At 43.8% G+C, this 20,726-nt stretch overlaps 1 protein-coding gene across 1 annotated transcript in view; it reads left to right on the top strand.

The window, feature by feature from the left end:
- LOC120524123 (NACHT, LRR and PYD domains-containing protein 3-like) overlaps positions 1-14,376 on the top strand; it is a 156,550-nt gene extending 142,174 nt beyond the window's left edge. Inside the window, exons 9-10 of the mRNA XM_039746000.1 lie at positions 13,452-13,628; positions 14,346-14,376. Of these exons, the coding sequence (XP_039601934.1) occupies positions 13,452-13,628; positions 14,346-14,376 (208 nt within the window). The remainder of the gene's footprint in view (positions 1-13,451; positions 13,629-14,345) is intronic.
- Positions 14,377-20,726: the final 6,350 nt, after the last annotated feature.

Here is a 20,726-nt window from a genome sequence, read left to right as displayed (position 1 = left end):
TCTATCTATCTATCTATCTATCTATCTATCTATCTATCTATCTATCTATCTATCTATCTGTAATATAGTGCCTTTCACATCTATCTATTCCAATGTCATTGCTGGGGTGGCTGTGCTGTTGACAAATAATATCAATGCAGACATCTGTGGGGTGGATAACATACTGGAGGGGAGATTATTGAGAGTGAAGGCACAGATCCAGGGGAAGGTTTTTAACTTCATAAATCTCTACACTCCAAATGATGGCAATGACAGAAATAACAGGATTGAGCCTCATCCTCGCTCAGCTCATGAACTGCTGAGGATACTGAAGGGAATGGAGATGGTGGATGTATGGAGGAGGAAGAATGTGGAGAGCAGGCAATACACGTGGGGGAGAGTAAGTGGTGGGGAGGTGTCACTGGCCAGACTGGACCGCTTTTACACATTCAAGCATCACCTTGGACTGTTCAAATCGAGCTCCATCACACCCACTGGGCTGTCAGATCACAGTTTACTAACCTGCACACCTAAAAGTGCTTATTGGCACTTCAATTCTAATTTACTTCAAGATTGGAATTTCAAAGAAATATTCAGGTTTTTTGGAACACATGGAAACTTAAAAAAAGGGAGTTCATCAGCCTGCAACAATGGTGGGATTTAGGGAAGGTGCAGATTCGAGGGTTGTGTCAGCAATACACTAGAAATGTCACTAAATGTTTAAAATCCGAGATGGCTGAATTAGAAGCTGAGGTCACAGAGATCCAGAGGCTTCTCGATTTTAGTCCAACCACACAGAGCTTACAGAGAGCCTCAAAGATAAAAAGAGGGGTCTGGCCCAGCTGCTGGACACCAGAGTTAAAGGGGCTCTGGTGAGATCACGATTTCAGAGCCTAAATGAAATGGATGCACCAACAAAGTATTTTTTTAATCTTGAAAGAAAGAACTCGCAAAGTAAAGTTTTATATTGTTTGCGGGCAGCAGATGGGACAGAGCGACAGCAGCCAGTGGAGATCAGGGAGATTGTGAGGGACTTTTATAAGACTTTATATGCTGCAGAGACGGCTCAAGATGACAAGGACTGCCGTCATTTGTTACAGAATCTTCCTCAACTTCCTAAGGGAAGTCACAAACCTGGAAGCAGCGGTGACTTTATCAGGACTTTCAGATGCATTGAAGGGGCTTAATGTGGGCAAGGTTCCGGGTATTGATGGGATCCCAGTTGAATTTTATAAGGAAATTTGGGATCTCATTGGTCCAGACTTACTAGAAGTGTTCACACAGAGCATCAGGACGGGTGTCTTACCCCAGAGCTGTCGGAGAGCAGTGATAACACTCCTTCTTAAAAAGGGAGATTTGTGTGAAATTAGAAACTGGAAGCCTGTGTCACTGCTGTGCGCAGACTATAAGGTTTTTTCTAAAGCGCTGGCCAACAGACTCCGGACTGTCCTGACTAAAGTGGTGCATCCAGATCAGAGCTACTGTGTCCCTGACAGAACTATTTTTAATAATATTTTTTTAATTCGGGATATTTTGGCTTCCTCAGAGCTTCCTAATTTTTTGTTTTTTGCTCTCTCTAATGTGTAGTGGTTCATTTGCTGTCTACATATTGTTTTTCTTTATGACCCCAGTATTGTATTTGTGGCATGGCCGCAATGGCTGTGGCGAGACAAACACCGTCTGGCTTGATGCCGCTCAATTTTGAAAACTTAACACCGCCGGCATGGCGTGAAGTTACTGGTTGTCCGATGGTCTCTGTTGAGACATGTGTAGTGGAAGTCGGCAAGTTAATCGGCTGTAAAAATGTCCGTTCAGCATCTCGAATGAATAAAACTGTTGTTGTTTTTCTAAATTGATGAGAGTTTGGTGCATACTCTTGTTCAGAATGGCCTAATTATTAATGGCACCTTAATTTCTGTTTTGCCTCTTTCTACTTCTGCATGGAGAGTGATTATTTCAAATGATCCTCCATTTCTAAAAAATGATATTCTCATTAAAGAACTTGAAAGATATGGCAGATCATATCGAATGTTTCAATGATTCCCTTGGGCTGTCGATCACCCGACTTAAAACATATCGTCTCTTTCAGGAGACAAGTTCACATGATTTTAAACGATTTACAAGGTGAACTTGATGTGGCTCTCAAATTCAGAGTGGATGGATTTGATTACGTGGTGTTTATATCATCAGAGTCCATGAAATGTTTTAAGTGCGGACAAGTGGGACACAAGGCTAGCCAGTGTAAGCACTCTGTGGTAACAGCAGACTCAGCAGTACCTGGTGTTTCTAAAAGTAGCCGTGAGGACTACTCGATACTGTATGATGATGAAGGCAGTGGAGGAGGACTTAATGGAGGGCCCTGGTCAGAGTATGCAGGATCAGAGCAGTTCTTTATCTGCTACGATGGCGCAGCCGACACCTGAACGGGCAGCTGAGTCCGCGTCCGCAATTAAAGACGTGCAGAGTGGTGAGAGCGCCCCAGAGAAGGACGCTGCGGCCGAGGCCGGATCACTGCCTATGGACAGTGTTACTGTTCATTCTGCATACACGAGTGATGGCGCTGAGCAGCATATGAGTGTGGCTGCCGTACATGATAACGGGGCTCTGCCCAGCGCTGAGCTTATAGAAACAAAATGCTATACAACCGATAAGAGAGGTTGAGGAGAATGTTAGGGCTGAGGGTGCGATTAATAAGATGAGCACCCCAGCAGACAACAGCGAGAGTGCTGTTCAAGAAATGGAGGATGAGACAGAGTGGGTAAAGCCTGTGACAAGAAAAAGGAAAGACGGGTCCGCATGTAGCGGTGTTGCTGTAAAGCACAATAAAGTTGAGAGCTCATTCTACTCAGCTGGTGACTCTGAGAATGTTCAAGATGAGCCTGAGGTGCCTGCAGACGCGGTAGTGAGTCAAGATGAAGGCGGTGGCTTGGGGACATCAGTGAGGTCCAATCTGTCACCTCAGCTGAGCTTCCGTGGTGGCTACAGTAACGACAGCATAATCTTCTTTGTGAAATTTATTGAGGGCAAGAGGGGTGTGAATGTTAGTCACCATTTCCCTGATCTTCAACTGTTTTTGAGCTCAGCTAAGGGGGTCCTACGCCAGGCTACAGCTTTAGGCCTTAAGAGAACTGAAGCTGTGCGGCTGAAAAATGTGATGAGCAGGGTGAAAAGATCCTTAAATCCCAAGCCAGTATGATGTACTGCTGGACACGTCCTTCCATGTCTTTTTTAAAGTTGTTTTTAGTGACTGCTTTTCTTTTTTGCCTTTTCATGCCTTTGTGTAATTTTGGCACAATTAACATCAATGGAAGTCGACATGACAACAAGCGGTCGCGTGTTTGATTATCTACTTAATAAACAGCTTAGTGTTATTTTTTACAAGAAACTCACACAGACCCTGCTAACCAGGCAGACTGGCACAGAGGCTGGCAGGGACAGATGTTTTTGAGCCACGGGTCGAGTGTTAGTGCCGGGTCGCCATTCTCTTTTCTACTCTCTTTCTCACCCGACTCGACTAGCGTGACAGAGGTAGTTAAAGGCAGACTGCTGAAAGTGGAAGCCTGCTTAGGGGGCACAACGTGGGTCTTCATAAATGTTTATGCACCCAATGAAGGAAGGGAGCGTTTGCAGTTTTTCTCTTTGCTCCATGACTTACTTGTGCAGTGCAAAGATGAAGATCTTGTTTTTGTGGGGGGATTTTAACTGCACAGATGACGCCTCCTTAGATAGAAATGGCCTGGAGCCTCACCCCAGCTCCGCGGCTCACTTGAAGTCAGTCCTCAGCAAGGCCGACCTTTTTGATGTCTGGAGGGCATTACACCCAGGAATTCGCCAGTACACGTGGGTGAAGGGTTCGGGGGGCTCGATCTCCATGGCGAGACTAGATAGAGTGTATTGCTTGAATCACCACAGCAATCTTATAGCGAACTGCTCCATTCATCCTTCTGGCTTCTCTGATCACAGTCTTGTCCTTCTCAAAGTTTCCCTTCCATTTCAATCTTCCTTTCCGTCATACTGGCACTTCAACAACAGCCTACTGAAAGATCTCCGTTTCATTGAAGTTTTTGAATTCTTCTGGAAGAGGTGGAGGTTGACAAAAGTTCCTTTTCATCTCTGCGGCAGTGGTGGGACTGTTCAAAAACTGAAATCAAAGTGCTGTGTCAGCAATACACACAGAATGCAACTCAGAACATGAGGAAGGCAATGGCAGAGTTGGAGGAGGACATCTTAGAGCTCTCTTCGTCTTTAGACAGCTCTTTCAACGATGGCGTCTTTGAAAATCTAAAACAAAAACAAGATCTCATGGACTTATTGGACAGACGGGTGCATGGTGCTCTTGTGCGCTCAAGAATTCAGGAGTTGGCTGAAATGGATTCTCCCTCTCAATTTTTTTTGGACTTGGAAAAAAAAAGATCACAGAGTAAAGTGATTCACGCTCTGAAAAATGAGGATGGGCATCATCGAGGAGCCTGAGGCCATCAGAGCTATTGCTCACGATTTTTATAAAAAGCTGTTCTGTGCCGAAACAACAGAAGATACTTCTGAGACCAGGAGCCTCCTAGACAACCTGCCACAAATCTCCAATACAGAAAAAGAGCTTCTGGATACAACCCTCAGCTTAGAGGACTTGACTACGGCCCTCAGTGGACTAAATACGGGAAAGTCACCTGGCATAGACGGGTTTTTTAAGACATTCTGGAATTTATTAGGTGCGGATTTATTGGCAGTCTTCAGGGAGAGCATGATGAACAATGAACTGCCATTATCCTGTCGGCGGGCTGTTATTGCTCTGCTCCCAAAAAAAGGAGATTTGTCCGACCTCAAGAACTGGCGTCCTGTTAGCCTTTTATGTACGGATTACAAGATTCTGTCCAGGGCTCTGGCTACTCGCCTGCGTGAGTAATGGGGTGTGTCATCAGGTCAGATCAGACCTACTGTGTGCCAGACCGCTCCATCGTTGACAATATATTTCTGGTGCGAGACCTGATTATGACTTCAAAGCTTCTTGGTTTAAAGGCAGGAATGATCTCCTTGGATCAAGAAAAAGCTTTTGACAGAGTGGATCACCAATATCTGTTCAGAGTCCTACAAGCTTTTGGGTTTTGGGTCCTCCTTCTCCAAATACATTGAAATGCTTTACTCAAATATATATGGCGTTCTGAAGATTAACGGTGCCACAACAGCCCCTTCTCTGTCACCAGGGGTATTCGCCAGGGCTGCCCCTCTCAGGGATGCTCTACTCTCTGTCAATTGAGCCCCTCCTAGAGCAGCTCAGGCGTCGTCTTTCTGGTCTCAGCATCCCAGTTTGCCCCACTGCTTGTTTTAAGGTCGTTGCCTACGCAGATGATATACTGTCTTTGTGTCTTCTACATCTGAGGTAAACACTTTAGTCAACTGCTTAGACGTTTTTCAAAAACTGACGTCAGCGAAAGTCAATTGGCTCAAGAGCAATGCTTTCTTGCTGGGTGACTGGGGACTCGCTCTCCTCCAGCTCTTCCTGGACCCTCCAATGGAATAAAACGTGTTTAAGTACCTGGGGGTGTATTTAGGCACAGATGGCACCGCTGTAGACAATTGGGTGGGGTGGACAGATCTGATCCAAGCAAGGCTGAACCGTTGGAAGTGGCTTCTGAGGGACATTTCATGTAGAGGCAGGGTGTTAATCCTGAATAACTTGATTGCCTCCATGTTTTGGCACAAGCTCAGGTGTGCTGATCCACCAGTAGCTCTGATCAAATCCGTACAGACGATCATCCTTGACTTTTTTTGGGACAGTCTACACTGGGTCCAGAGAGGTGTGCTGCACCTACCAGTGGCAGAAGGAGGGCAGGGACTGATTGACGTCAGGAGTAAAATCGAGGCCTTCAGGCTCCAGACGCTGCAGAGGCTGTTCTATGGTCCAGACGGCCTGCCTTGGAGAGACCTGGCGTTTGTACTTTTACACAAAGTGAGCGAGTTAAAATTTGACAAACAGCTACTCCTCTTAGACGTCTCCAAACTAACTTTATCAGTTTTGCCAAAATTCTATCAGTCAATGTTGCTTACTTGGCATAGTAAACTTATGAGATCTCGTTTTGTTTTTGGCAATCTTCATTGTTTTTTAGAGGAACCTCTGATTAGGAATAATGTGCTGAAATCTCCTCTGCTCTTCTCTTGTCACTTCACCTCAATCCTTATTAAAAGTGGAATCACGAAGATTGGCCATCTTTTAAATAACCACACTAGCACATGGCACACCGCAGCACACCTCACATCGGTCCTGGGCGTGAGGTCTGAACGTCTTGTACACCACTTTCTGTGCCAGTTTAAGGAGGCCTTGGTGAACTTAGGCGCAGGGTCACTGTGCCAGAGCGTCTCTCCGGACAATCCGATCTTCAACTCAGATGTCACAGAGCTTGCCATTCAAGTCAAGCCCAACGTCACAGACTGCACTGACCGGACGGGCTCCATTCTGATATTTGGCAACTTAATAGACAAGCAGTTTGACACGATGGGAAAAAATGAGCTCTACCAGGTGTGTGTTAAGGTGACTTTTTATAAATTTCTTAGAGACTTGCCAGACACACGGTGGAGACAAGAACTGCATGTTGGAGTGAATGAAACTCCAGCGTGGAGAACTTTTTATAAACAACCACTGCAAAAAAGAATTGGCGACCTGCAATGGAGGATTCTTCATGGGGCTCTCGCCACCAACTCCTTTTTATCGGTTATTTCACCAGGAACATCAGATTGTTGTCCGTTTTGTCAACAGCGAGAGACTGTCTTTCATCTTTTTGTTAACTGCAAACGGCTCGAACCATTTTTTACATTTCTCAAGATACTTTTGGATAGAATAGGACTGTCATTGTCAACTGTTGGCTTTATTTTTGGTATTAAGTATACTCAGAGACAGAGAAACAAGTGTGTGCTGGGAAATTATCTACTGGGCCAAGCAAAACTGTCAATCCTCAAAACCAGGAGGAACAGAGAAAAAAACTCAAAGACCACCGATGTGCTCCTGATGTTTAAAGTGCTGGTGAAGTGCCGATTGAAGTTGGAATTCACTTACCATCAACTCATTGGAGACATGCAGACCTTCTGTGATTTATGGGGGCTTGGGGGGGCTTTGTGTTCTGTTGAGAAGGGCAAGCTGGTGACTGGGTGGTGACTTCTTTAAATGTCCTTCAAAATATTTAAATACTGGATGGTTGAAAGCTCAGAATAGGAGACTCCTGGGGAATACAATGCTGTGTGTATAATGGAGAGCGATGTACGGAGTAGGAGACGAGTACAGGGGGAGTGATGGTGGAGTAAACTGATTATGAATTGTGTGTTTATTATGGACAATTATTTATATTTATGTGTGGATCTGAAGGCATGTATAAGGGAATAGTGGGTTAATGAACAAATTATGAATTACTTATTTAATATGGAAATTCTGTACTTTATGTGTGGAGTAAGAAGCGTGCACGGGGCAATAGTAGTGGAGTAATGCAACATATTTATTAACTGCATATTACTGCTGTGTTCATGGTTTTTGTCATTGCACAAAGTAAAGTTAAATTTTAATATTAAAATAATCTATTAATGTGTGGAGTGCGAGGAGTGTAAAGGGGGAGTAATGGTGGTCCTTATGTTATAATGAATTACCTTTTTGATTTTCTTATTAGTGTGCGGAGTAGGAGGAGTGTAAAGGGGGAGTAATGGTGGTCTGATGTATGGTTCTTTTGTTTATTCCCCAATTTTTTTTTTTGTCATTGGACTGTGTATATTGATGTTTTTTTTTATGTTCACAATAAAGGTTGTTTTAAAAATTAAAATTATCTATCTATCTATCTATCTATCTATCTATCTATCTATCTATCTATCTATCTATCTATCTATCTATTATATAGTGCCTTTCATCTATCTATCTATCTATCTATCTATCTATCTATCTATCTATCTATCTATCTATCTATCTATCTATCTATCTATCTATCAATTATATAGCTCCTTTCATCTATCTATCTATCTATCTATCTATCTATCTATCTATCTATCTATCTATCTGCTTCCTTCCTGTTTCGCTGTCGCAGTGCTTGTTGGGAGTTTGTGTTGGCGCGGATGGAGGTTGTGGGGTGTGAGAGTGGATCTTGAGGTATGTGTTGTTTTGTTTAAACTTTAAATCAATATTTCTTTTCTTTTCTGATTTTCCTACTTTTCTTTCTAAGTGTTGGTAGAAAAGTTTTAAAGTACTTATTGTGTGGCTTTATGCCACGGCAGCCACTATGGCTGCAGGTTTGGAAAAGTTGACTTGCCAGCAGGGCGTTAAACTTGTGTCGGAGGATTTTATTCCTTTGGAAAGTGGGGTATTGGCTGTGGGAGAAGTTATAGGATGTGTAAACATTAAATCAGCGTCTCGGATGAATGGATCAATAGTTTTATTTTTAAGTTCTGTTGATTTGGTATCAACGCTTGTAGAAAAAGGAGTCGTAGTCGATGGTGTTTTTGTGCAGGTGTATCCGCTGGCGGCTCCGGCCCATAAAGTTATTTTGACAAATGTACCGCCATTTTTAAGAAATGAAGTACTTGAAAGAGAATTGGAGCGTCACGGTCGCCTGGTATCAAAGATCCGATATATTCCCCTTGGGTGCAAAGCTCCTGCAATAAAACACGTATTGTCTTTTTGAAGGCAGGTGTATATGGTGCTAAACCAGATGGATGTGGACCTTAATATTACTATGCGGTTTAGGCTTGACGGTCATGATTACGTTATTTTTGTTACTTCTGACGAGATGAAATGTTTAGCGTGTGGCAGTGGAGGGCATTTAGTTAAACAGTACCCTGAAAAGATGAATCGAAAAGTGGCACATAAAGGGGGAGAAGATGAACAAGGTGTACAGCAGGCTGGACCCTCCTCAGCCCTAGAAAGTGCAGCGCAGGGGGTGTCCTCAGTGCCGGTAAGATCAGCCAGTGAGGGGGCTTCTGTTAGTGCGCTGGGGGAGAAGGGCGCGAGTGTTGATGAGACTGTGAACAGTGAGGAGGGGAGCAGTGGGGTTACAGGAGAACTACCTGCTGGTATGGATGACAGTGTTTGGGGATCGATCGAAATGGAAGAAATTAAAGATCCTGAAAACAATGACGGTTTTAAACGACCGGCTCAAAAACGCCATTACAGTACAGTAGAAGGAGGTTCTGTGAAAAAGCACAGCAACGTCGCGGCGGAATCGCCTGTTGCTGACTGAGAGAGCAGTGCAGCCACCTTTCCCGTCGATGCGGACAGCTTTGCAGTTTTAGCAGCTGTAACGGAGGAAGACGCCAAGGTAGCTAGTGAAAGTGAGGAAGAGGAAGGCAGTATTTCTGATTCATCCACGGTGTCTGAAGCACAAGACCTAAAAGACAGGGGGGGTTACAGTGCCCAAAGTATAAAAAACTTTCTATTAGAGACCGCTGGGTGAAAAGGAGTCGATGAGTCCGAATTCTTTCCAGACATTGATCTGTTTGTCTCTTCAGTTCGCAATTTAAGAAAATGTCCGTCTTCGTCCGCAATGTTCACCTCACAAGAGCTGGTGAGTTTAAAGAACATACTAAGTAAACTGAAGAGAAAGTCCAAAATGAATAGGACTGGTAGGATTCACCCCCTTTTGAACTGGGGTCTTCTCGTGAATTGTTTTTTTATATTATCTGTGATTATGGCCAGTATAAAAATTGGGAGCTTAAATATCAATGGTGGTAGAAATACTGGCAAGAGATGGGCTGTTTTTGAGTTTTTAAAACAGAAAAATCTGGATGTGACCTTCTTACAAGAAACTCACATTGATAAGGAAAACCAGTGGGAGTGGAGCCGGGACTGGAGTGGTGGGATATTTGACAGTAATGGGTCCAATGTCAGTGCCGGTGGCTGTGCTGTTGACAAATAATATCAATGCGGACATCTGTGGGGTGGATAACATACTGGAGGGGAGATTATTGAGAGTGAAGGCCCAAATCCAGGGGAAGGTTTTTAGCTTCATAAATGTCTACGCTCCGAATGATGGAAATGAGAGAGTACAGTTTTTTAAGAAAGTTGAAGATCTTTTAGAACAGTGCAGTTCAGAAGAACTTGTAGTGTTGGGAGGCAACTTTAACTGTACCATAGATTCACCATTAGATAGAAATAACGGGATTGAGCCTCATCCTCGCTGTGCCCAAGAACTGCTGAGGATACTGAGGGGAATGGAGATGGTGGATGTATGGAGGAGGAAGAATGGGGAGATCAGGCAATACACGTGGGGGAGAGTAAGTGGTGGGGAGGTGTCACTGGCCAGACTGGACCGCTTTTACACATTCAAACATCACCTTGGACTGTTCAAATCGAGCTCCATCACACCCACTGGGCTGTCAGATCACAGTTTACTAACCTGCAGTGTGCTGCTTACAGCTTACACACCTAAAAGTGCTTATTGGCACTTCAATTCTGCTTTACTTCAAGATCAGAATTTCAAAGAAATATTCAGGTTTTTTTGGAACACATGGAAACTTAAAAAAAGGGAGTTCATCAGCCTGCAACAATGGTGGGATTTAGGGAAGGTGCAGATTCGAGGGTTGTGTCAACAATACACTAGAAATGTCACTAAATGTTTAAAATCCGAGATGGCTGAATTAGAAGCTGAGGTCACAGAGATCCAGAGGCTTCTCGATTTGGGCCCAACCACACAGCTTACAGAGAGCCATAAGATAAAAAGAGGGGTCTGGCCCAGCTGTTGGACACCAGAGTTAAAGGGGCTCTGGTGAGATCAAGATTTCAGAGCCTAAATGAAATGGATGCACCAACAAAGTATTTTTTTAGTCTTGCAAGAAAGAACTCACAAAGTAAAGTTTTATATTGTTTGCGGGCAGCAGATGGGACAGAGCGGCAGCAGCCAGTGGAGATCAGGGAGATTGTGAGGGACTTCTATAAGACTTTGTATGCTGCAGAGATGGCTCAAGATGATAAGGACTACCGTCATTTGTTACAGAATCTTCCTCAGCTTCCTAAGGGAGATGTCACAAACCTGGAAACAGATGTAACTTTATCGGAACTTTCAGATGCTTTAAGGGGGCTTAATGTGGGCAAGGTCCCAGGTATTGATGGGATCCCAATTGAATTTTATAAAGAATTTTGGGATCTCATGGGTCCAGACTTACTAGAAGTGTTCACACAGAGCATCAGGACGGGTGTCTTACCCCAGAGCTGTCGGAGAGCAGTGATAACCCTCCTTCCTAAGAAAGGAGATTTATGTGAAATTAGAAACTGGTGGCCTGTGTCACTGCTGTGCGCAGACTATAAGGTTTTTTCTAAAGCGCTGGCCAACAGACTCCGGACTGTTCTGACTAAAGTGGTGCATCCAGATCAGAGCTACTGTGTCCCTGACAGAACTATTTTTAATAATATTTTTTTAATTCAGGATATTTTGGCTTCCTTAGAGCTTCTTAATTTTAAAGTTGGCTTGCTCTCCTTAGATCAAGAGAAAGCATTTGATCAGGTCAGTCATTCCTACTTATGGGATGTGATGAGGGCTTTTGGTTTTGGGGAGAAATTTGTTAAAAATATTCAATTACTTTATAGTGACATTTCTAGTGTAGTGAAAGTCAATGGTGAGGAGTTCGTCAGGGCTGCTCTCTTTCTGGAATGCTGTACGCACTGGCATTGGAGCCATTTTTGAAGGAGTTGTGAAGAGTGCTGAGTGGTTTGTCTATCCCAGAATATACAGTGGAGCCATTTAAAGTTACGGCTTATGTGGATGACATTGTGGTTCTCATCAAGAATCAGGAGGATGTGGATAAGCTGACAGCTTGTCAAAGGACTTATGAGAAAATGTCATCGGCAAAAATAAACTGGGCCAAAAGCAGTGCTCTGCTAGTGGGAGATTGGGCCGGAATGAGTCCACCCCAGCCTGTTCTAGAGGGAGCAAAGCCGGCCTGGAGGTCGCTGTACAGGCCACCATTGGCTTATCGGGTGGGAGATTTGCAGTGGAGGCTGTTGTGTGGCATTTTAGCTGTGAACTCCTTTTTAGCAATAATTAGTCCTGGGGTTACTGATACTTGTCCCTTTTGTAGTGAAAAAGAAACCATGTTTCATTGTTTTATGTTTTGTATGAGACTTCAGCCTCTTTTCACTGTCATCAAAAATCTGATTGTTAGATTGGGTATTGATTATAACGAGGTGGGCTTCTTGTTTGGGTAGATGACAACAAAACGAACAGCGAATAACGTGAACCTGGTGAACTTCATCATAGGGCAAGCAAAACTGACAATATGGAAAACCCCCAAAAATAAGATCAGTGGGGCTGGGCTTCAGGATACCATTGGGTTCTTCAAACAGTTATGCAAGAGTAGAATCTTAGTGGAGTTTAATTTTTATAAATGTACTAAGAATTTGGAAAGGTTTAGGGATATATGGTGTGTAAATAGTGTGCTCTGTGAATGTGAAGACGATGAGTTACACTTGATGTTATAATATTTCCCCACATATGCTTAATTAGAGTGTGGTAGGACAGCTTTTTTGGAAATGTTTTTTTCATTTGTTATACTGAATAAGATTATTTTTCTGTATATATGTGTTTTTTGTCTGTTGGGTGATGTTATATACTGTTTTTTTAACAATTATATCAATAAATGTTGTTTTTTTAAAAAAAAATATCTATCTATCTATCTCTAGTGCCTCACTATTGTTCTTTCTGGTCGTGTGGTGTGTCGCCGTATCTTCTAGTTTTTCTCTCTTCTCTTATTATTTTCAGTTTCTTTCTCGTCTCTCACTGTGTTGTCCTAATAAACCCAATCAGACCCCTCAGGTGAATGTTAATGGCGGTTGTGTTCTTGTATTTCTCCTAAATGATATCACAGATCTGATTGCTATGTGACTGACTACCCTGACATCTCAGGCCCCACATAACCTGTTTTCACTTTGAATGACGTGGGCTCATTAAGAAGGCCCACTTGTCAGATTCGGCCCACAAGCCTTGTGTTTGCCCCCCTGCTCTTGACCCCCTGCCTATTGCTGTCGGACCCTTGACGTAACTTTTTCTCACATTTTTACCACACAGTGAAGTTCAAGCTCATAGTCTGAGGTGTTGTGTTTGTATTTTAAATTTGTAGGACAGTCGATATAAAAGACTTGACCAGAAATCAAACCAGTGCTGGTGGATTTTGTAAATTCTAGTTCTCGTCTTCACACCACGTTTGCCCCTCCACACTGTCCTTGTCTTCTTCTCCATACAATCCCAGTGTCGTCTTCTTAACCTTCATCTACGTATCTCACTCCTGCAGGAGACCCCAGCAGATCAAAGGCTTTTCTTCTGTTCTTCCTGCTTTTCTCTGAGTTTCGGTTTCATTCCCAAGATGCTCTTTGTTCTGCTGTGCTCAGTGCTTCACTGTGGATGGACGTCATGGGGACTCAGGCTTTGTCACAGTGTCACTGATTTATTGTACTGTCGTCCTCTCTGTCTGTCTGTTTCTCCTCTGTTCTCATTTGTCTCTCATTGTCTCCACAGGCTCCAGTCATGTGATCTCACCATCAGATGTTGCTCAGCTCTCTCCTCAGCTCTCTCTGCTCCAAACTCACAGCTGACTGAACTGTGGCTGGGTGAGAACAACAACATGGAGGACTCAGGAGTGGAGCAGCTGTGTGAAGGGCTCAGCAGTGCAAACTGTAAACTGAAGACACTGACGTGAGTAGAAAACACTGAGTGTGTGTGTGTGTCTGTCTCTATGTGTGTGAGTTTGATGAAAGTGTGTGTGTGTGTCTCTGTGTGTCTCTGTGTGTGTGTGTCTGTCTCTATGTGTGTGAGTTTGATGAAAGTGTGTGTGCGTGTCTCTGTGTGTGTTTGCTGAGTTCTGTGTCTGTGTGTGTGTGTCTGTGTGTGTTTGGTGAGTGTGTGTGTTCCCACTTTATCGCTGTGACTGTCAGACCCAAGTGCCGTCTTCTTCTCCTGTGTGTTTTGTCCTCAAGTGCTCTCCGTAGTGTTGAATGTCCCACAGGTGTAAACTGCATGAAGGGCAGACGTGGTTTCCCAGGTTGACGTTGGCTGAGTGAGGTCCACGTGTGCTTATCTTGCTAACACATCACAGACACCAAAGATAACAAGAAACAGCAGAACAGAGGAGAACATGGAGATTTGAGAGAAGACCACCTGAGTTCCCCTTCATCCCTGGACCTCAGTGGCTTCATGACATCAGAGTGTGTCCTGCGTGCTGATGGCCGGTGGGCTGTGCTGAGTGTTTGATGCTGCGTGTCGTCTCTCTGTGTGAAGCGTCACTCGTTTTTGACGTATTTTACAATTTACTCCTGACTCGTCATTGTTGGTCTCCACTGAGGGGCCGAGTTGTACCTGTGACAGCTCTTTGTTCCTTTTGGTGGGTTTCTGCTCTTTTTTTCAATTCTCCAGGAGTGATGAGCGCATTGTGAGTGAAGGGTGAGAGCATCTCAACAGTGTGTGGGTGAAGTGTGACAGTGACAGGGGGATTCAATTGTGGCCATTTAAACAATCGCAGTATTTACAGCCGTGCTGGGTTTGTAGAAAGGAAGCCGTGAAGAAACTATACTTGGGAAACAGAGAGGATTATGGGAAAGTCGAGTAAGAAACACAAAAACAAAAATACAAGTGAAACAGCAGTAGAAGACTTAAACCATTCAGTAGTGAGACCCCTTAAACAGGAATGCAGGGGCTTAGAGGGGCCAGTGAGTACCAAACAAGTCCTGCAGTTTGTTAAAGTCACAATTGAATTATAAAGAGCTTAACTGTCAGCCATTGTAATCATGAGTCCTGGGAGATGTGGGGTTTAATGGGCACTGGCTTGGTCAAGGCCTGCTTCCAGGGGTCTTATATCTGATCCAGCACCTCGAGCTTGGGGTCTTTGAAATAGACGAGGAGGCTGCTGTCCTGTGTTGAAGTGAGCAAATGGCAGATCTTGTCCAGGTGTCCTGTAAGGAGGTAGTGTGGACCCCCAAAGTGGCACAGGAGGAGACTTCAGACCAGAGAGATTTAAACAGGTGGGTAACGGTCCAACCTAAGTATAAAATAAGAGGGGCACACTGTCAAGGGGCATCAAGCCCAGAGTGTGAGGTGTACAGGACCCTGTAATCCTCACAGAGATGCATGAGTCAGTTAATGGAGGACGGGGGGACAGAATGGACACATCATTTCAGTCATCTAGTGCTACGGCCGCTGACACCGCCAGTTCATCACCACCACAGACAGTGAATTGGCGGTGACAGTGGCCACAGCATGAAGCACAAGATGCCTTAAATAGTGACACTAGTGTAACACATACTGCATAAGGACAGCTCGGGCCCACTCACGATGGCGGCAGCCGCACAAAGACAGCTCAGTAGGTGGTCAGCTGTGCATTCCTGCTGTCCCTGCACCAGAGACGGTGACAACACCACCCAATCTAGTGTGTACCTCTTGTCATCGTAAGTGTCTGTCCACCCAGGTGAATGTTGCTGTAGGCCGATCAGCTGATACAGGTGCCTCACTTTCACTTTCAATCTCCAGATCACCTCCATGAACATTGGAGTCTGATAAGTCAGAGTCTGATTCACAAATGACACGCTTCGCTTCACTCTCTCACCAGATGTAGATGCCATTTTAGACGTCATTTATTCTTCACGGCTCATCACGTTCAGGGATTTAAGGTCATATCAACAAAGCTGACTTTCCTTTAGCAAAGAGAGTTGAACTTAAACGTAACAGCGAGTTTTGTCGTCGTTTACAGCTGATTCCCACCCTGTACCACTAAAATCGACATTCACCTTCAACCGCTGGGGTGTCGCCGTCAACATCCACCCTGAAAAAGTTAACTACCTGAATGTTAATGGGGGCTAACGTTACAAATAGTGGAGCACAAAAGTGGGGAGCTGTCTGGACTTGGGGTCCTGTAATAAACAGCGTAGAGTTGAGGGTACAGAGATCACTGAGCCATTAGGATCGAGTGACCAGAACATCACAGAGTGACAGACGGAGACTGAGACAGTCACATTTATGTTTTATGTGCCACATTTGGGTCAGATGTGTCAAAGCCTCAGTGAGATAAACTGTGGAGACAGTGGAGAAGATGAGGGGCAGGGTGACAAACGTTTGAGATTTAATACAGGACATGTGTACAACAAAATTCGGAAATAGTAAAAAATAAAAACTTCATAGTGTGGTTAATAAGAAGATAAAAAGGAAGCTGCAAAGAATAAAAGAGATAAATAAGACGTATAAGAGTAGGAACTGCAGCACAAACCGTAGGACATACGACAGCAGGAGAGCAACAGTGAAAACGACATTAGGGACTCAAATATTCAGACTGCGAACTCTCTAAACTTTGGTGAGATTTTCCACCGTGAAGAAATCAATAAACTGACAAAAGTAAAAGGGGCCACTAAGAGGGTACCAAGTGGTCTGCTCAAGTTAAGTAGGCCGAAACCTAACAAATCAGCAGGACCAGAGAATGTTCATCATGAGGGCTTCAGGAGGTCTGTGAGTGCAGACAGAAACTCTTGACGTATATTTGATCAGTAACTACTGAGGACTGGAGGCCATTAAATGTTATCCAGTCGTATAAGGAGGTGATGGGGCAGAGCCAAGAAACTACAGGCCAAAGCTTCACGTGCATCACACTGAAATGAATGGAGGAAATCATTAAGAAAAGAGTAAGCAGCACATGACAGGAACAGAACAAGGCGATTAGTGAGCAGTCAGCATGGGCTGAGACGAGGAGGTTGTGTTTTACCAACGTGCTGGAATTCTGTGAGGAGGAAACAAAAGGATCTGATCAGAGTGGAGCAGATGATGTTATTGATGTGGACTTTCAGAAAGCATTTGATAAGGAGACACATGAGAGGTGGGCATCAAACTAAAAGAAGTGGCAATTCAGGGTGTGGTGTGTAGAAGAGCGCACAATGGGCTCAGACACAGGAAGCAGAGGGTGAAGGGAGAGGAACTTTATCAGTTATGAGTGGTGTCCAGCAGGGGTCAGTGCTGGGGCTGCTGCTAATTTTAATCCACATAAATGATTTGACAACAATACAACGAGTGGGCCAGTTAAGTTTACAGAGGATCCCAAAGTAGGTGGAAGGTCAAGTGTGGTGGTGGTGGTGCTGCATGGTGAGGTGGGGCTGAGTAGGCAGCTCAGTGGACATCACCAGGAAGTGGTCCGCTGGTGGTGTTTAGAAGGTGTCTCAGGGCAGCCAAATCTAGGAGTTCTCCTATTGGCTCACGCTGATCAGACACTGAAGGCTTCTGATGGCCATTCATTGTAGGATTGTGGTGAACACCAGTAGTTACCACAGTGCAAATTTGTTCACTGAGGTCGCTCACGGTGTGGTTCTATAACAGTAGATAATGGACAATCAGCTGAATTGTTACAGAGGCACTTGGACAGGGTTGGGCAGATGAAACGTAACATAAATAAATGTAAAGAATTGCACGGAGGAAGTGGAAATGTGAGATTTGAATGCACCGTGGGGGTCTGACACGTGAAAGTTCTGCTTATAAGGAGGACTCAGGAAGTCGTAGTGGACCGGTCACTCTCTACACCCAGACAGTGTCCAGGAGACATTAAGAAGGGTCTATCACAAGAGAAATGAGCCACAATACAAATGAATTAAAAGGTGGTCTTTATTATGACCGATGTGATTCAGAAACACTTCACCGAGGTCTCAATGCCCGTCGTGCTCTGTTCACAATATCTAACAGTAATGAGACCCCGCATATCCGTCCCCTTGACCTCACACATGGTTGTAGGCCTTTACTTGCTGTCAGCGTGTGAAATCAACAACAACAGTCAGAGAAGATGGAACTTTCACAAATATGATTAGTTTGTTGGTTAGAGAAATGATCAATACGTTCTGATCTACGATATCCAGATTCAAACTCAGGGGTGTAAGCAGGACGTAGGCCCGCATCTCACACATTGTCATTGTTTTATAAATTCAGATGTCAAGAAATGCGTTTAGCAGATGGCTGACGTGTCCTGTAGAAGTTTAACACTGCTGTCACAAGTGACAAGTTCTAAGGTGACAACAGCACACAAATAACAACAACAACAACAACAACATTTATTTCTATAGCACATTTTCATACAAACAGTAGCTCAAAGTGCTTTACATAATAAAGAATAGAAAAATAAAAGACACAATAAGAAAACAAAATAAATCAACATTAATTAACATCAAATAATAGTGAGGTTCAATGGCCAGGGGGGACAGAAAAAACAAAAAAAAACTCCAGACGGCTGGAGAAAAAATAAAATCTGTAGGGATTCCAGACCATGAGACCGCCAAGTCCCCTCTGGGCATTCTACCTAACATAAATGAAACAGTCCTCTTTGGATTTAGGATTCTCACGGAAGGGCTTGATGAAGATGGTCACGTAGACTTCTGCCTTTTAATCCATCCATCATTTTTGGAGCATCATGAAGCTTTGAGTAGGTGGAGGTGGCGCAGGCCGACACCACAAAGAAACCGGAAAGAGAAACAGAAAAGAGAGTAGGGGTCAGTACGGATTTTAGAGCCACCATGAATAGTTATTATGATGAAATGACAAATTAAAGAAGGACAACACATGAAGACACAGATTTGTAAAAACAAAGACTTTTGTAACAGAAGTGGAGCCCAGCAGTGTCTGTCATGAATGAAATGTTAAATTACAGCCAACTGATGACTGAGTTCATTTAACTGAGTGACACTTTAAGGAGAACAGCAAATGGAGACACACAGCACACTCATGGAGATGAGAACAAGTTCTACCACAAGTCACAGAGTGTCATCTTATATAGCGCCCTGATGTGTGGAGGACAAGTCACAGGAGGGTCTGCTCAAGTTATATGACACACTGTGTACAGTGGTGGTCTCCATATTACAATAAAGACAAAGGGGCAGTGCTAGTGAAAGTCCAGAGAGGAGTGACAAAGCTGACTGATGAACTGAGGGGTCTGAGCTGTGAGGAGACGTCAAAGGAGTTGAGCGTTTGTACTGAGTAAGAATTGAGGGACTGAACAGCTGTTAGTTTAAAATAAACTCCACAAACAGAACTCGGGGGCACAATGGGAACTTGTTAAGGGTCATTTAGCACAATGACACATGGAGTAGGTGACCAAGTAGAGTGTAGGACAGCAGGATTTTAGGGACCCTAAAATCTCAACTTGAAGTTATTTTGGAGAATCAAAGTGAAGAGGATGGACGAGCTTGTTGACCTGAAAGGCCTGTTCTCGTCACAGTTGTTCTAATGTTGTCATGAAAGGAGACAGCAGGACAGATGGACAGGGAGAAGGAGTGAGAGGTGGATAGCATCAGTAAAAATGACCAGCTGGCTTCAGACGGAGGGACAAGATTGTTCTTGTGTAGCCCAAAATCTCACAAGGAATGACTCAAAAGGGCAAAGGGAGGAGAGGAGATGGGATTAGGACTGAGGGGAGTGTGAGACACAGCGGGTGACCAGAGGGCTCAGCAGGAGTCCATCATTACAGCAACTGAACAGGCCGACTTCTGTCTGAGAGGACACTAAAAGAAGACGTAACTGACACACATGTCACCTGAATGAGACATCCAGAGGCACAGAGAGGAATTCTGGGAAGGAGACATCACTGAGGGGAGCCATTGACATATGAAGGAGAGTCCATGTTGTGAAGTGGCGCCCCCTTGTGTTTGTAACTCACACTTGTGTGTCTTCACAGGCTGATCACAGAGAAGTTTAGACTGTCAGGTGACTTTATGAGTATATAGCGCCTTTTTATAGTTTTTATACACATGTGATATGATTAGAGGTACAAACCCCAGGCCTCACAATCCTTCACTTGCTGTCTCCATCAGGATCTTCCTAAATCCAGCAGCAAATCAAAACGCTGACTAGAGATGTGAATATTCTGGCCATCACTCCACGGCCTTTAAGGACTCCTGTCACACCACCCTGTGCTCCCTGGTCACTCTGTGATTCTTCAGTGAATCATGGAGATCGATTTGTGAGCACGAAGGGGTCGACTCAGCAGAGCTCCACTGCAGTGCTAAACACGTGTGACATCGTCAGCCTCTTCATTTAGAGCTCTGCTTCGTAAACTTGGGGTCTCAGACACATCTGTGATGGGTTGTAATGGCCGACCCCTTACCAGACCAAGATCTGTGGCCTGGCTAAATGAGGAATCTAAAGACAACACCAAGCTGTACTCCTTACAAGCAGTCAACGATTAAACAGGCAATGCAAGTCAGAGTGTAAAATTAAGTGCAGATATATTGAAAAGTGATAAATTATATATATATATATATATATATATATATATATATATATATATATATATATATATATATATATATATATATATATATATTGTGAGCTGGAGGGTTAATCGCACCCCAAATAGATACAGACGCCCCTGGGAAAACCACAAACCCTGAAACACTGACTACCACCCTCACATTGTTCCTTATCCTTGCACTATAACGCGTAATACAAGCCTCGCTGTACTCGCTGACTTATAAGCCTTGCAGCGCCTGTCAGTTTTGGAATTGATTGTTTGCTTTTATCTCTCTCCGCTCCTAGCGGAACTGTCATCTCTGACTTGTCATGGAGCACGTTTAAGCTCATGTGTTTGCAGTGTTTGAATAAAAATCCTTCTTGTTTCTATGACCTCCTGTGTCTCTGTGCAAATCTGTGACCCAAGCGTGACAATATATATATATATATATATATATATATATATATATATATATATACAGTATATATATACATATACTTTGTATATATATATATACTTTGTATATATATATATATATATATTTATAATGG

This window comes from Polypterus senegalus, chromosome 2, assembly GCF_016835505.1.
Source record: "Polypterus senegalus isolate Bchr_013 chromosome 2, ASM1683550v1, whole genome shotgun sequence".
NCBI classification, from domain to species: Eukaryota; Metazoa; Chordata; class Cladistia; order Polypteriformes; family Polypteridae; genus Polypterus; species Polypterus senegalus.
The sequence above is the reverse complement of the archived record's forward strand: the minus strand, read 5'-3'. Positions and strand labels throughout refer to the sequence as shown.